General features: G+C 43.0%; 1 protein-coding gene across 1 annotated transcript in view; it reads right to left on the bottom strand.

Moving 5' to 3' along the window:
- DHX8 (DEAH-box helicase 8) overlaps positions 1 to 17,817 on the bottom strand; it is a 32,160-nt gene that overhangs the window by 1,765 nt on the left and 12,578 nt on the right. Inside the window, exons 10-21 of the mRNA XM_025986845.2 lie at positions 17,139 to 17,236; positions 16,008 to 16,155; positions 14,804 to 14,985; positions 12,095 to 12,289; positions 11,606 to 11,791; positions 11,275 to 11,485; positions 10,471 to 10,652; positions 7,754 to 7,894; positions 4,183 to 4,338; positions 1,385 to 1,522; positions 687 to 815; positions 314 to 510 (exon numbers count right to left, since the gene is read on the bottom strand). Coding sequence (XP_025842630.1) covers positions 314 to 510; positions 687 to 815; positions 1,385 to 1,522; positions 4,183 to 4,338; positions 7,754 to 7,894; positions 10,471 to 10,652; positions 11,275 to 11,485; positions 11,606 to 11,791; positions 12,095 to 12,289; positions 14,804 to 14,985; positions 16,008 to 16,155; positions 17,139 to 17,236 — 1,963 coding nt within the window. The remainder of the gene's footprint in view (positions 1 to 313; positions 511 to 686; positions 816 to 1,384; positions 1,523 to 4,182; positions 4,339 to 7,753; positions 7,895 to 10,470; positions 10,653 to 11,274; positions 11,486 to 11,605; positions 11,792 to 12,094; positions 12,290 to 14,803; positions 14,986 to 16,007; positions 16,156 to 17,138; positions 17,237 to 17,817) is intronic.

The raw sequence follows: 17,817 nt of genomic DNA on the forward strand, positions 1-17,817 counted from the left end.
CCAGCCCTAAATGTACCACAGGGGCAGCTCCATCGCGGGCAGGATGGATGCAGGAAGAGCCAGAGATTTTATTCAATTCAACCTGTAATGTTCCAGATGCTTATAAACAAAGCAGTTTTCTATTATTAATAAGTAAACTTCTTAGAAACTTTCTGAAGTGACTCTCAGCTCCACCCTTGCCTGGGGAGAGCTATAACAAAGACGGAAAAGGCTTATGAGAGAAGCCTATAACCTCTCAGGTACACCAAAAGAGGAACAGACAGGATAGTCAGGCAGACTCAACTCAAACATGGGGCCAGTCACCAGACGTTACCTGTCCATTATGCCTAACATCTGCTTGCGAATATCCTGGGCCCGGCGCAGGGAGCGCGCCTGGATGAAGTTCTCATAGCACCATGGGTTGGAGAACTTGTTGTTCTTCCAGGAGTTGTACACGGCCAGCAGGGTGAGGTGGTCCCCTTCGGTCTGGTGGAATTTGGCTTTCTTCTGATCTGCGAGGGCTTGTTTATCCTGCCAAGAGGTGGGACAGGATCACTCTCTGTCCAGTGGCTCCTAAGTGACAGCCTAGCAGTTCCGGGGAACTGCCAACTGGCCCTGTCGAGTGGTTATGTGAAGTACTGCGGTGGCAAGAGGCTGATTCTACCAACTTTGCCACGCCTGTACCTGAACAAGTCTGAACTCCTTACCTTGGGCCTATAGAAGACATTCTGCACTGACAACATGGACACGATGGTCAGCATCTCCTCACTGCAGCCCAGGTGCACGGACATGATCAGCATCTTGCACAGCATTGGCTCCAAGGGAAATTCTGCCATCTAGAGGGAGAAGAGGAGACTACAGCTGCTGCCCTCAGAAGACCCATCTGTATGTCAGTGACAGACACCGAGCAGAGTGGGTAACACACCACAGGACGGTTCACCTGAGCACAACAACGTGAGTGCTGGTCTCTATCACAAGAATGTTGTCTTTTATTTTCCCAAATCAACGTCAACAAAATGTATGTGACCAAGAACGTTAACTACTCCAGGAGTGGATGAGAATTTTGCAGACATCTTTTAAAATTAAGGCTAGACTCAATAATATATCCTGAAATAAAACTATGGATAAAATCTGTTTTCCTATAGAGTTGTAATAGTTTTAAGCGACAGTGGAAAACCCAGTTTAAAAACAGGCATCTAAAAATAAAAAAATAAAAAAATTAAAAAAATAAATAAATAAATAAATAAATAAATAAATAAATAAATAAATAAAAACAGGCATCTAGAATTCTACTCAAAGTAGAGTAGGCCCCTACTGAGGGCCTCAGAGTTTAATTGTGCACAGAAGAAGAGAATGGAAGGCTGGCCAGGGACTAAAAAAACATGAAATTCAGTCTGGCTCCTACCCTGCGGCCCAGACGAGTGAGCAGGCCCTCATCGTCCAAGGCCCCCAGCGTATAGAGCTGCTCCATGGCTGTGATCAAGGTTTCCATTGGTGGGGCATCCATGAAGTCAAAGGACAGCAAGTCATTGATGCCCATGGCCTAGAACAGAAGGAAAGAAAGCATGTGATTGGACAGTCAGCCCTGCTAGTGTTAACATGGAGAGAGAGTACTTGTCCATTTCTTTCCTATTTCTTCTATTACAAGGAGGAAGTCATCAACAAGATTAGCAGTCATCTCCAGGGCTGAGTCACACAAAACTCAGACTGGTAGAAAGTATATACTCTCTCAGGAAACTTTAAAAATGGCGCCTTCAAAGTAAATGCAGATACAATTCAACAACGAAAAAATGACAATTTAAAAATGGGCAAATGGACACCTGGCTGGCTTAGTTGGAAGACCTCGCAATTTCTGACCTCAAGGTTGAGTTCTAGTCCCACGTTGGGTGTAGAGATTACTTAAATAAATAAATCATTAAAAAAATACACAACGGGGATCCCTGGGTGGCTCAGTGGTTTGGCGCCTGCCTTTGGCCCATTGCGCGATCCTGGAGTCCCGGGATCGAGTCCCACGTAGGGCTCCTGGCATGGAGTCTGCTTCTTCCTCTGCCTGTGTCTCTGCCTCTCTCTCTCTCTCTCTATCATGAGTAAACAAATAAATCTTTAAAAAAAAAAATATAAATACAAGTAAACAAAAATGGGCAAAGGATGTGAAGAGGCATTTCTCCCAATAAGTGATAAAAATGGCCAAAAAGCACATGAAAATATGCTCAACGGAAATCAGGGAAATGCAAGTCAAAAGCACAAGATAATAGCCTACCCACTAGGATGGCTATAGTAGGGAAAGGAACAGAACAAGGGTTGGCCAGGATGTGGAGAAACAGGGACCTTTATGCAATGCCAGTGGCAATGTTAAATGGTGACTTCTTGTTAAGTTAAACATACATCACCATATGACCCAACAATTCCAACTTCTAGATATGCCCAAGAGAACTGAAAAGAGGGACACAGATACTTGTACGCTAATTTTCATAGCAGTATTATTCACAAAAGCCAAAAGACAGAAACCACCCAAATATCCATCAACAGATGAAGGGATAGACAAAATGCAGTATATGCACACCAGGAGTATTATTCACCCTTAAAAAGGAATGAAATTCTAACACATGCTATATAACACAATGAACTATGAAAACACGATGCAGGGCAAAATAGGCCAGACACAAAAGGACAAACACTGCATGATTCCATTGGTATGGAAATCAAGCTCAGAGAGACCAGAAAGTGGAATAATGGTCATGGGGGCTGGGGTGGTGGTGGTGGAGAGAAAGGATGGCGCCATGTAATGAATTTCTCTATGGAATGATGACAAAGTTCCACAAATAGATGGTGGTGATGGCTGCACAATATTGGGAAAGTACTTATTGCTGCTGAACTGTACATCTTAAAAAGGTTACAAGAGTAATAGGTTGTGTCTTTTACCATATTTTTTAAAAAGGACAACATACCAGCTTGTCCTATCTCTTGCACACATAATTTCTACCTTGCATTGAGGAAGTGCCTCATATTGCATCAGGTGGCAGGGATAGGAAGATGACTAAGACATAGCCTGGCTCCCAGAGAGTTCACAATGGTGAGATACACAGACACAAAACACCAGTAACACCGTGCAGGCTGTATGCCGGGCAAAGAGTCGGCATTGAATATGTGTGTTGGCTAATTTGATGAATTGAAAAAACAAATGAGTGATGCACTATCCAAGCATGTTTAAGGGGGATGTGGTAGGACTTAAGCCTTCTGTTTCTTTTCCCTAAAGTGATTGTGACTATAAACACAGCAGGTGTCCAATAAATGCTTATTGTGTGAATAATAACTACAAGGAATTATGTTAGCAATCAGCGAGCACTGTGCCAAGGGCCTTTACCTGTATTATCTCATTTATTTTCAAAACAGATACTATTAATAGCCCACTTCTAGAAAGGAGAATATAGAAAAGTCGGTTGAGCAGATAAATTTGCCAAGGACATAGAGCTCAGAGCAAAAGTTTGAGCCACAGATGCCTCTCTGTTCTCACTCCAGAGACTAAAGCAGAATTTTTTTTCTGAAGCTCTGTGTTAGCCTCTCTTACAGAGAATGAATAATAAATTATAACAGAGCACTCTGCACCAGCAGAGTGAGAGTGCCAGGGCCCCAGGGCAGCATCAGTGTCAGGGGGTGGGGATGCCATCAGCTGGGAAATTATTCATGCAGCTCCCCCTGCCAAAAGAGAATGAGGGTCCTCACTGGGGACCTAGAGAGGAAGAGCAATGATTCAGAATGAAAACCCAGCCCCCCTGAGGGTCAGTCTGAAACCTGTACTGATAGTTCCCTTGCAACGTTTTTTGGATTGGGGGTTTCGCTTCCATTATAAAAGAGAATTTGATCAGGGTTGAAGGAAGTGTGACTGCCTGACCACGGTTTGGCATGAATTAGATTTTTCTAATATCCTTTTAGAAAATGCCCCTAACCAAATCTTTTATAACCAAATATCCTGCTGGTTATTATGGTCAGAAAAAAAACGTGTGCTCACAGTAGACATGCCAACTTAGCCCTAGCCCCACAGCAGAGAAGCTGTTATCACAGCCATTTGCATTCCATTCAAAGGGACTGGTTCCATGAGGTTACTAAAGTATTTAACAAGGTTCATAAAACCGACACTCCTTTACTATGGACATACGATTAAACTGTTCCACCAGCCCATCCTAACAAGACAGTGATCTCTACCTTGAGCGAGAGCACCGTGCTCGCCAGGTTGGTCCTCTGGATTTCCGGCACATTGGTGGTCAGCATTTCATCTCGGTAGGCACGTTCAGTGTACAGCCTGTAACACTTCCCTGGGCCCGTCCGCCCAGCTCTGCCAGCTCGTTGCTTTGCCTGAGCCTGGAGGGGAGGGCATATAAAAGTAACGAATCTGTTGAACATTGCTTAACAGCTTTACCCAGGAAATCTGCTAAAAGGGGGACGCTTAGCAGCTGGCAGAACCCGAAATGGGGTTTATTTCACTTCCTTTAGGACCATTTCCAAGACTATTGAGGCTCTTATCATCCCCTTTCTAAAACTCGGCATTTCAGGAAAGTTTGTTCAAGTGAGGCAGATACAAGCAATGTGAATGGAAGAAACACTGAAAGATCGCAGAAATACACATTTAAAAATAGCGTGGCACAATATATGAGAAAAAGCGTAACACAATATGAGAAATGGGCAGCCCAGGTGGCTCAGTGGTTTAGCGCCGCCTTCAGCCAGGGCCTGATCCTAAAGACCTGGGATCGAGTCCCATGTCGGGCTCCCTGCATGGAGCCTGCTTCTCTCCTCTGCCTGTGTGTCTCTGCCTCTCTCTCTCTCTCATGAATAAATAAATAAAATCTTAAAAAAAAGAAAATATGAGAAACACCATCCCCACAGTTGGGATCAAAAATGTAAAGAAAGGTAGTGTTGATCCTACCAGTGATGACTCTGCAGCTCTTTTGTGTGTTTTTAAGGAGGCTCCACTTACTCCAGGGCCCAGCATGGAGACTAAAGTGGAACATGAACTCAAGACCCTGAGATCAAGACCTAATCCGAGGCCAGAGCCATCCAGGTGCCCCTCCCAAATCAGCTTCGGAACTCTCAATAACAGAAGAAAATGTTCATGTACATAGGTGAAAAAGCAAGATACAGAACAATACTAATTTTGTAAACAAAACAAACAAACTACCAGAAGGAAAAACTGGGAACAAAAAGCGCTAAAACTGTGACTAACTCTCATGGTAGGCTTGCGGATCAGTTCTATTTACTTTTATCAAATATCTGGTATTGAACATGTATTATACCTTAATAATCAAAAAAATTAAATATTTAAACAAAAAAATGCACAAAACTGCACACTTAGCAAGACTACTTGACTTGCTAACAAGAAACAAAAGATGGGCAAGAAAAGCATCAAAATGAGAAAGTGGTGCAATAGAATTATGCATTCTATTAGATGCAATAGAATTATGAGCAATTTAAATTTTTTTCTTCTTTATCCCCAAAATAATATAATACTTCTCTACACTACGTAGGGGAGAGGGATGCTAATTTTTCAAGTGTTTCTTTCTTTTTTTTTTTTAAAGATTTTATTTATTTATTCATGAGAGACACAGAGAGAAGAGAGGCAGAGGGAGAAGCAGGCTCCCCGCAAAGAGCCCGATGTGGGACTTGATCCCAGGTCTCCAGGATCACGCCCTGGGCTGAAGGCAGCGCTAAACTGCTGAGCCACCCAGGGATCCCCAAGTGTTTCTTTCTTAAATTATTTAAGTAATCTCTACACCCAAGGTGGAGCTCAAACTCATGACCCTGAGATCATGAGTTGTACCCTCTTCCAACAAACCAGCCAGCGCTCTGAATTAAATGCAACTAACTTTTAAATTAAAAAAAAAGGGGATCCCTGGGTGGCACAGCGGTTTGGCGCCTGCCTTTGGCCCAGGGCGCGATCCTGGAGACCCGGGATCGAATCCCACGTCGGGCTCCCGGTGCATGGAGCCTGCTTCTCCCTCTGCCTGTGTCTCTGGCTCTGTCTCTGCCTATGTTTCTGGCTCTGTCTCTCCTTCTATCTCTCAAGAATAAATAAATAAAATCTTAAAAAAAAAAAAATACATGTAGTTTAGCCATAGATTGCTAGGAAACCATGAACGGCAATCTGAAGACGGCCATTTGCTGACAAAACCATCTGTCTTACAAATCAGGATTTTACAAATTCCTCTTCCAGTCCCAAACCAAAGGAGAGAGTATCAAAGGTCACTAACCACATTAAGGCAGGCAGCAATCACAAATAGCATTCTACAGACATCTCTCTCCAAATCAGGGAGAACAAATGTAGCTTATTTCTCAATCACTGCAAGTGGCAAGCACCACCCCAAGAAATGGTACAGAGCACACAGGCAGGGGCCAGACTGCCCAGCTTCAAATCCTGGCTCCACCAGCTGTGTAGCCTTAGGCAGGTCTCTTAACCTCTCTGTGCCTCATTCTCATCTGTGAAAACAGCAACATCTACCACTAAGAATGAATGAGAGAATGCAAATGAGTTCATGTATGTGCAAGTACCTAGTGACTGGCATTTAGTAAGCACTCTGCAAATGGTAGCTGGTATCTCTTAAGGCCCAAAATGACAACAGCCTTATGATTTTTATGGATTATGAAAATCACACATCCCTCTTATAAAATATTAAGATAATATGTAAAAGCCAAAGAAAATAATGCACTTCGCCCCTTAGCATAGTAACCAGCAGCTCCACCGACAAGTAACTCCAACTACCATACCGACTACACACTTTCTGTCTCAGGCATGCACACATATGCTGTACACAGCATGCACCATTTATTTTTAAACAAAAGTTGGACTCTACTATTCATACTATGCTTCGGTTTACTTTTTTCAAATAATATATCACAATTATATGCTTATGTCATTAAATATAGATGCCCACCACCATGTTAATGCCACACAACATTCTACGGCGTGCATATACCATATTTTATTAAACGACTTCATTTTTGGAGTTCATTTAGAATTTTCCCAGGTTTCCTTTCATATAAATAATACTTTGGTGAACATCCTTTTCCCTTACCTTCAGATGTATGCTTGCTAAACTTTCAAATGTATTCCTGGAAGTGGAACTGTTATCTTCAAAAAATGAACTTTTAAATGTTGGATGCCTTGTAGCCAAAATGCCCTCAAAAAGGCTGATCAAGTTATTCATTTTTAAATATAATTTGGGCAGGAAATTATTACACAATTACAAAAGAAATCCATTAACATCTCATGAATTATTACTATCTCAGATGTCTGTGGATAAGTACAATATTTTTAAAAATATGTCCTTATACAGTTTTATAATCTAGGGTGCTAGAATTGAAACTTTTTTAAGTTCCAGTTTTAGCAAGCTTTTTAATGCTGAAACACTATCCAAAAGATTGAACATAAACTACACACAAAATGTCCTTTATCTCACAAAAGCAGTTATCTTAAAGGATCCTCTTTGAAAACAATGAAGTTCAGGGGCGCCTTGGTGGCTCAGTTGGTTAAGCGTCTGTCTTTGGCTTAGGTTATGATCTTGGGGTCCTGAGATCGAGCCCCATATCAGGTTCTCTGCTCAGCAAGGAGTGTGCTTCTGCTTCTACCTCTGCCCTTCCCCCTGCCTGTATACTCACTCTCTCTCAAATAAATAATATTTAAAAAGAATATCTCTTAAAAAAAATAAAAGAAACAATGAAGTTCAAAATACAAAACCATAAAAAATTTTGACACCCTAACAAGGATTTTCAGAAGCCACCATACCTGAGAAATCGGAGTGACCACAAGCTGGTCAATGCCAGTCTTGGAATTGTAAACTTTCTGTTTCACAAACCCAGGGTCCACCACATAGTAGATGCCGTCAATAGTCAGCGAGGTCTCTGCGATGTTGGTGGCAATCACGACCTACAGACAAAAGGGACACTGTTGGATTAAGCTGCCCAGGCTCAGCCCTGAGGTGTGAATTAGGACATCTGACTTCAGACATCTTCTCGAAGGAGTGTGCCATTCTCTCCCTCTCTAGATTAGATAGCACTTAATCTGGCCTCAAATGGGTGGAAGGGGAAGTGCCTTCATCTTAAAGGTCAAATTGGGGACAAGGTAGCGGTACCTGAGAGGAGAAGGAGAACAGGAAAAAGCAAAGGCCAATCAAAGCCAATTTCATTTGGTGCTAATGGCCACATATCTCATTTTCTAGATCCAACGTTGATTACTACAATTTTAATTTTCTTGCACCCTGGGAAAGCAGAGATTTCCTGGCATCACATGTGCCAGTGCAAAATGAGATTTTTCTTCCCCCATGGGGACATCTGGACTACAAAATGGGCTGTTAGTGTATGTGGAACAAGAGAGAGATGTTTTTGTTGTTGTTTTTTTTTTTTCTCTGATCATAAAATGAACGAGGCGGCAGAGGAATTTCACAGTTTGTGTGTATGTAGCAGTATGTGTGGTCTAGAAGATTATTGGTCTCGGCTTGGCACTACCACTGTTCTTCTACCCAGAGGTTCAGCTAATAAAACACAATTGCTTAGAAAAATCATTGCGAGGAAGCACCAGAACATCTCGCATCATGCCAGCATCTCACTGGCCCTGAAAGGCTTCCACCTGCCACAGAGCTGCAGAGCCCTCTTAAAAAGAAGTCCAATCATCAGGAACAAAACAGAGGAGGAATTGCCATCTCTCCCTCCAGCCCCCCGAAAACCTGCTCCTCCTCCATGTTTCTGTTCTCAGCACTATCTTCCATCCAGCTGTCCATGACAGAAAGCAGGGAGTCACTCTGATTTCTCCCTGCCCTTCTTTCCTACCCCTCCAACCACCCACTATGTCTTGTCCATTCTAACTCTTCAGTGTTATTCAAATCCAAGTCTTCCATTCCTAGGTATATGTACTCAAGAGAAATGAAGACATGTCCGCATAGAAACTTGTAAACAAATGCCCACAGCAGCATTGTTCATAATAGCTAAAACATGAAAACAACCTGAATATCCAACAACTGGGGAAAAGATAAACAAAATGTGGTACATCCACATTCTGGATACAGAATATCATTCTATGATAGAATATTATGCAGCAATTAAAAAAAAAAGTAGCACTAAAAATGCTACAACATGATGAAACCTGAGAATGTGCTAAGTGAAAGAAACCAGTCACCTAGGATAGCGTTAGGATTCCATTTATAGGGATCCCTGGGTGGCACAGCGGTTTGGCGCCTGCCTTTGGCCCAGGGCACGATCCTGGAGACCCAGGATCGAGTCCCACGTCGGGCTCCCGGTGCATGGAGCCTGCTTCTCCCTCTGCCTATGTCTCTGCCTCTCTCTCTCTCTCTCTGTGACTATCATAAATAAATAAAAATTTAAAAAAAAAAAACCATTAAAAAAAAAAGGATTCCATTTATATGAACTGTCAGGAATAAGCAAATACAGAAATACAGGAAGTAGCTTAGCGGCTTCCAGGGACTGAGCACAGGGCTGAATGGGGGGGAGGGGGGGGTTCACTGTTAAAGGGTACAGGGTTTCATTTAGAGGTCATGAAATTATTCTAAAATTAACCATAGTGATTAATGGTTAATGATTAATTCCCATGAAAAATGGCAATTAATGGTCAAAAAATCCAGTAAATATACTAAAAGCCACTGAATTGTGTATTTTATTTTACTTTTTAAAGATTTTATTTATTTATTCATGAGACACACAGAGAGAGAGAGAGGCAGAGACACAGGCAGAGGGAGAAAGAGGCTCCATGCAGGGAGCCTGACATAGGACTCGATCCCGCAACTCCAGGATCATGCCCTGGGTTGAAGGTGGCACTAAATCGCTGAGCCACTCAGGCTGCCCCCTGAATTGTATGTTTTAAAGGGATGAATTGTATGATATGTAAATTGTATCCTGGTAAGGCCGTTATTTAAAAAAAAAATCCATCTGTCTCCTCTCCCACTGTCTTACATGCATACCCATGCAGTTAGCTCCAGCTGCAGAAGTAGGCAGCTCCCTGAAATGGCCACACTCTCTTGTCCCTAGGTTATCACATGCTGTCCTCTCAGAATGCTTGTCCTCCAGCCCTTCTTAACCAGAGGAACAGCCACATGCTCTTTAGGACAAGCTTAGATCCTTACTTCCTCTGAGAATTCTGAGCATGGGGCTCCCCTCCTGGGTATCCACAGCCCCAGCAGCTCTTTCATACCATATGTTCACGGCCTATTTACTGGTGGATGCCCCACAGCAGAGAGAGGCCTGGTCTTACACTGCAGCTTTGTGTACCCCAAAGCCTGGGAGATGCTGAAAAAATATCTGTCGAATACAGGAGAGGAAGAGGAGCAGGGGCTATATACAAGATCCTTATTCCTTAACAAACTGGTTGGACTATTTTTTAAGACATAAGAAAACACAGTGTGTGTGTGCACCTTAGGCAATCCCTGTTAGGGCCAGGTACATACATTGTGTGGTTCCAGAGCACACGGGAGCTTCATCCCTGCCCACTGTTACCTTTCTGCTGCCAGGTGGAGCTGGGTCAAAGATTCGGGTCTGCATCTCACTGGGAAGAGCAGAGTACACTGGCAGGATGATCAGCTCTGGAACATCCGGTCCCAGGGATTTCATTCTTTCATATAGGATCTCACAAGCAGTATCAATCTCCTCCTGACCAGTGAGGAAGACCAGGATATCACCTAAGAAAAGAACATTTACTTCCTGTGTGCGCACTCTTGCCACAGAGACCTGAAAAGAATGCCAGATAATGGAAAACATACTCTATTCCAATCCTTTTTTTTTTTTAATTTTTTTTTTTTAATTTTATTTATTTATGATAGGCACACAGTGAGAGAGAGAGAAGCAGAGACACAGGCAGAGGGAGAAGCAGGCTCCATGCACCGGGAGCCCGACATGGGATTCGATCCCGGGTCTCCAGGATCGCGCCCCGGGCCAAAGGCAGGCGCCAAACCGCTGCACCACCCAGGGATCCCCTCTATTCCAATCCTTAATAAATCAAGAGGTTTTCATCTGTCCATGTTTATTCTGGTTTTTCATTTTTAGTGTTATTTTTAATATTTTTTTATTTTTTAAAAGTTTGTGTCCATTCTCATTTGCATGTGTGTCTCCATGCTTAAATAGAGTACAATTAAACCCTGTAAACCATTATTTATATCTCTACTGCTGCTTCAAACATGCAAGACTTAGGCTTACAGAGAGACTGATCCTTAATAGGCATTTTTTAAAAGATGAGAGAAAAGCTACCCCCCCTGCCCCATCAGGACTTTTGGCCTAAGAGGGGAAAATGCTCCTTCTTCCTACCTGGTGGTTCTGTTAGGTGGATCTGCATGACAGTGATCAAGCTGGCATCCAGATAATCTGTCTCAGGTTCCTTCGTGTATAGTATTTCCACTGGGTATGTTCGACCTGGAATGGTGAAGATGGGGGCTTCATAGAAGTACTGAGAAAACTTCACTGCATCCAACGTGGCTGAGGTGACAATTAGCTTCATGTCTTGCCGTTTCTGAACCGTCTAAAGGGAAATGCAATGTGGTTCACTAAGGACTAAGCAAAAAGGCACAGGAACCTCAAATCTGATTCCCAGGATTCAGTCCCCAACAGGTGGAAGGGCAACCAAAGAGAACATAGTTACCTTCTTCAACAATCCAAACAGCACATCAGTGTGAATGGTTCTCTCATGAGCCTCATCTAACATGATGATCGCATACTGTGTGAGGTCGGGGTCAATCAGGCACTCGCGGAGCAACATCCCGTCTGTCATGTATTTGATCACGGTCTCTGGGCTGGTACAGTCCTCAAATCGAATGGTGTAGCCCACCTAAAGCAGAGGTGAAGCTGAAAACCTTAGACACAAACCTCTCCTTCTGCAATCACCAGGCAAGACTTCAGCCTGGTCAGACTGTTACCTGTAATCTTAAGAGGTAAGAATTTGACCAAGATTCGTAGTGATTTCCTCACAGTGAATCTGCCTTGGGCTTGATCCTGAGTGGATCACTGATGATGAGAACCCTCTGCCCCTCAAGAGAAACCTGAAGAAAGACAAGACTATTCCCACTGTACAGAGATCTGAGCCTTTACACTCTCTTTAGGTATTTCGAGAACAGCTTCACTACCCACGTACCTCTTGGCCCAGGCAACAACCAAACTCCTCCGACACTCTTTTGGCCACTGACATGGCTGCTACTCTTCTGGGCTGGGTACATCCAATCTTGCCCCGGGAAGTATAGCCTGCCTCTGCCAGGTACTGGGTGATCTGCGTTGTCTTCCCAGATCCTGTCTCTCCAATAACAATCAGGATTTGATTGTCATGGACAGCCTGAAAGCAACAGAATGTAAATACAGTCATTAAAACTTCCCACACATTACTCAAAAGGAAAATAATTAATGTTTACGTTCTAATACTAAAGAAGAAAGAGGGCTGGGACACCTTGGCAGCTCAGCGGTTGAGCATCTGCCTTCAGCTTAGGGTGTGATCCCAGTTCCAGGATCGAGTCCCACATCGGGCTCCCTGCATGGAGCATGCTTCTCCCTCTGCCTGTGTCTCTGCCTCTCTCTCATGAATAAATAAAATAAAAACTTAAAAAAATAAAGAAGAAAGAAGAGATATAATAATGTACACATGCTAAATTACAACCAGGTTATTTTTAATCATGCAAAGAAAAAATATTAATGGTGATTTTTTTTTAATTTGTGCAACTTTTTCTTTTTCTTTTTTTTTTTAAGATTTTTATCTATTTATTCATAATAGAGGCAGAGACATAGGCAGAGGCAGAAGCAGGCTCCCTGCAGGGAACCCAACATAGAACTCGATCCCGAGACCCCGGTATCACACCCTGAGCCGAAGGCAGATGCTCAACCACTGAGCCACCCAGGTGTCCCTACTGGTGATTTTCTATGCGCAATGCTCTTCCTTATTTGAACTGCAAGTATAACTTAAAAACTTGAGGGGTGGCTGGGTGGCTCAATGGTTGAGCATCTGCCTTTGGCTCAGGTTGTGATCCCAGGGTCCTGGAATCGAGTCCTGCAACAGGCTCCCCACAGGGAGTCTGCTTCTCCTTCTGCCTATGTCCCTGCCTCTCTCTCTCATGAATAAATAAAATCTTTAAAAAAAAAAAAAAAAAGAAACAAAAAACAAAAACTTGAAATTTTACAGGTATTCTTTTTTTAACTGACTCAACTTAATTTTTTAAAATGTTATTGGTTTTCTCACATTCATAAAAACATAAAGGTGATGCTACAAGCATAAACCACCACCCAAGGGCACCTCGGTGGCTCAGTCAGTTAAGCAGATGCCTTCGACTCAGGTCATGATCCCAGGGTCCTGGGATCAAGATCGGCATCAGGTTCCCTGCTCAGTGGGGAGTCTGCTTCTCCCTATCTCTCTGCCCCTCCCCGTTTGTGTGCGTGCGTTCTCTCAAATAAATAAATCTTTAAAAATAAATAAACTACCACCTAGCTATCACTGATTTTATGTATATATATATTTTAAGTACTATATGCATGTGGTTAAAGAATTCAACAGTAAACAGAAAGGGTACATAAAGTGTTCCCTTGGGACACCTGGGTGGCTCAGCAGTTGAGCACCTGCCTTTGGCTCAGGACATGATCCCGGATTCCTGGGACTGAGTCCCACATCAGGCTCCTTGCATGGAGCCGGCTTCTCCTCCCTCTGCCTATGTCTTTGCCTCTCTTTCTGTGTCTCTCATGAATAAATAAAATCTTTAAAAATAAAATAAAGCATTCCCTTCCACTGCCAAATCTCTAGTACTTTACCCCAAAAGTCATCTTATTTCTACAGCATTTATAATAGCAAAAGATTGACATAATCTATATGTCTATTAGTACGGGACTAGTTAAGTAAGCCAGAAAACATCCACATAATGAAGCACCATCAAAAAAAAAAAAGAAGATTTTCTGAGCTATATCATTAAGGGGAAAAGCAAGATGCAGAACATATGCATCATATGCTGCCATCTAGAAACATACAGTATATCTAAGACATGACATTTATGTATGCGTGTACATATGTATTTGTACTTGCTTATGTATGTTTGAGATCGCACAGAAAGGATTCACTAGGTACTAGTAAACTCGGTTGCCTAGGGAAAGTTTGCTGGTCTTCAAATCCGATCTCTAAAAAATGGAAATAAGTACCCAGAGCAAAATCTTGCCCATATGGGATCCCTGGCCAAGCATCCCCATTTCTCTTACTGGCAGGAGATGCTGCTCTGTGCAACATAACACCCCTGCCCACTCAGAACCACTCCAGGAGCTCCTCATTCAGATTTATTTCCTCACTGGAAAAAAAAAAATGTAGAGGTGCCTGGCTGCCTCAGTCACTCAGTGGAGCATGGGACTCTTGATCTCAAGGCCATGAGTTCAAGCCCCACACTGGTATAGAGATTACTTAGATAAATTTTTAAAATGTATATACTAACATATATATATGTGCATATGTATATGAGTACATATATATATTTATTTAAAGTACTTGCACATGTTGTTTTTTCCTATCCTCTTTGGAAAAGGCACTTCAAATGTACACATACCCGTCCAGCTAATTTTAATTCAAACATATCATCTTTATTTTTTTAAAGAGATTTTATTTATTTATTCATGAGAGACAGAGAGTGAGAGAGGCAGAGACACAGGCAGAGGGAGAAGCAGGCTCCATGCAGGGAGCCTGACGTGGGACTCGATCCTGGATCTCCAGGATCACGCCCTGGGCTGAAGGCAGTGCTAAACCACTGGGCCACCTAGGCTGCCCATAATCTTTCTTTTAGAAAACACCACTACTGCCATACCAGTACATCATAAAGAGGCTTCTCACCTGGACCAGCTGCTCCTTCAGTTTGTAAATGGGCAGGCTCTCTCTCTGCTCAATGATTGACATCTGGGTCTTTTTCCCATAAGAAGCTTTGTTGCCCCCAAAGGCATGCTTCTTCCACTCGGGAATGTCATTGGGCATCATCCCAATACCTCTCATATTGGCAGCAATCTGCCTGCCTTCCGCTGCAAAGGGAAACAGGGGACGGTATTACCCTCCAGTTACCTCGGTGCCCCACCCGCAACATTCAACAAACCCCATCTCCCCAATTGATCCCTCCTGTCTGCTATCTCTGTGTTCAAGTCACCATCCTCTCTCCTATATCAGAAAAGCCTCCAAGGTCAGCTCAGGTGTCTACACTCACCCCATCTAATCCATTCTGCAGGGCATGCTCAACAATCCTTTGGAAATGCAACTCTGATCGTGCCCCTCCCATTTAGCACCTGGCAACACCTCTGAGTGAACTCTAGAAGTGAGTCCCAATTCCTAAGACCTGAGTGCCCCACACCTCATGCCCACCACTCGGCCCACCACTCCATTCCAGCCATACAGACTTGCTTTCCACCTCACATCCCTACTCCAGGCTACTCCTTAGCCTGGGACAACCTGTCAGACTCCTCATCCCCTCTGACAAAGTCCTATTTATGCTTCAGGTTTCAACTTCTCAGAGAAGTGACACACATTACCCGTACTTCTTCACACTGCACTGGTCGTGATGTGGTTAGTTAGCTGGTAACTATTTCATTAATCTTCATTTTCCCTACTAAATTATAAGCCTCATAAGAGAAGGGATCACATCTACTTAATTCACAGCATGCCTCAAGCTCCCCAACTGCCTCACCCAAATTACTAAGTACTCGTTATGACTGTATCTAGCACTGACTTAGCATTTACTGCACAAAGAATTATGTGAAAAAAGAAGCTTCAAAGTTGTATTATCTTTAGCATAGAAAATTCTTGGGGCAACTGGCTGGCTCAGACAGAAGAGTGTGCGATTCGATCTCAGGGTTGTGAGTTCAAGTCCCATGTTGGGTGTGGAGCTTGCTTAAAAATAAAATATTTAAAAATACAAAAATAATAATTATTTTTTTCTTTTATGTAAGCCCTATGCCCAATGTGGGGCTGAGATCAAGAGTCGGACACTTAACCCACCACTGAAAGCTCAGATTGTTTTTGAAAAGTCCACACACCCCACCCAAGGTCTTACCATCAGGCAGAGGATCAACCCAGTGTTTGTTGAGCCCCATGGGAATAGAATCCATCTCAGCTTCCCGCTGGGCCTGCTTGAGTTCCCGCCTTTCTTTGGCTAAGGCACTCTGCATCATTGCTGCTTGGGAGAGGGAACCATCCGGGTTCTAGTGCAACAGAAGACATGCAACATCAGAATGAGATCTCACCATGCGTTAAATGTCCAGAAAATAAAATGCAGAGGTTAAACTTCTTGAATCTAAGAAATGAGACCCACCTAAAAGGATGTTCATCTCCATGTACCAGACTATAAAAGAATTGGAGGGGTTTGGCTTGCAGATGAGAACCCCAAGAGAGATGGGACACACAAGAAAAGGGTAAGACTTCCTCTAGATGATCCCAAGAACTAAAATTAAGACTAACATGGCTGCCTCAGTAAGAGAGATTTTAGCTCCAACTACAGAAAAGCTTATGATCAGATCCCCGTGAAGATGGAATGGGTCTCCTTAACGGCTGGTGAATTACTGTTACCAACAAGGTCAAGCAAACAGAAAACCACAGGGAAAGAGTGCTGCAGAAGGACACATGAGTGAATTATAAGCAATGATGGGTGACTGGGCTGGGAGATCTTTAAAATACCCTTTTCCAAACCTAATAATTTATCCTAATTTTCCATGAATTCTTCTCTTCACAGCTCTGGCCTCCTCCAGAGCACCCAGTGCTACAGCTTTCTAGTGAAGGCCAGTCCCAACTGATGAAGTGAACCCTTCAAAACTGCCTTTGAATCTGCAAGGTAATGAATGATTCAAGCCTAAGACAAGAGCAAAGGCAGTGGTAATATATCAAGCACTCCATTTCCCTCTTTCATCCCGAAATAACAGCAGAATGAGAACAAAAGAATTAAAAAGGCAAGAGTAACAAAGCCAAGTCAATCACCCTTTAAAACAAAAATATTAAAAAAAATAAAAATAAAAAAAAAATAAAAATAAAACAAAAATATTCTAGACCCTGACCAATAGTCAATACACCTTCTAGCCTGAGTTCTGCTTCCACAGATGTAATAACCTACTCTGAGAAACTAGCTGAACTAGTTACTTTAAGGAAAAAAATTCACTTGACACATCCAGGTTAGAGCCCCAGCATTTCTCACCTTAACAATTTTAATAGGGCTCATGTCCATGCTTTGCTTGGTGTGCCCTCTTAGGAATGGAGGCTCTTCTTCAACCAGTTCGATCTCAAGATCTTCATCTAAAAGTCCCCCCAAAAGAAGAATTAGGAAAAATACAGGAGAGAAATAAGCAATCATTTTCACCAAAACAACTGATTTCCATGGGCACCAGCAATCCTTATCAAAGACAGCTTCCAGGGCAGCTGGGTGGCTCAGTGGTTTAGCACCGCCTTCAGTCCAGGGCATGATCCTGGAAACCCGGGATCAAGTCCCACATCAGGCACCCTGCATGGAGCCTGCTTCTCCCTCTGCCTGTGTCTCTACCTCTCTCTCTCTCTCGGTGTCTCTCATGAATAAACAGTATTAAAAAAAAAAACACACACACACACACACAAAGACACCTTCCAAAGTCAAAAAAGACAGCAATTCAAATGAAACTCCAATGAAGAGGACTGTTTCCCCTGTCCTCTAGATGCTTCTGGGCATTTATGGTCCAGCTCAAGAACGGATCAGAGGAGCTATTTCCTCTTTCCTTTTTTTTTTTTTTTAAACATTTTATTTATTTGACAGAGAGAGAGCACAAGCAGGGGGAGCAGCGGGCAGAGAGGGAGAAGCAGGCTCCCCACTGAGCTAGGAGCCTGATATGGGGCTCGATCCCAGG

This window comes from Vulpes vulpes, chromosome 2 (assembly GCF_048418805.1).
Source record: "Vulpes vulpes isolate BD-2025 chromosome 2, VulVul3, whole genome shotgun sequence".
Classification (NCBI taxonomy): Eukaryota; Metazoa; Chordata; class Mammalia; order Carnivora; family Canidae; genus Vulpes; species Vulpes vulpes.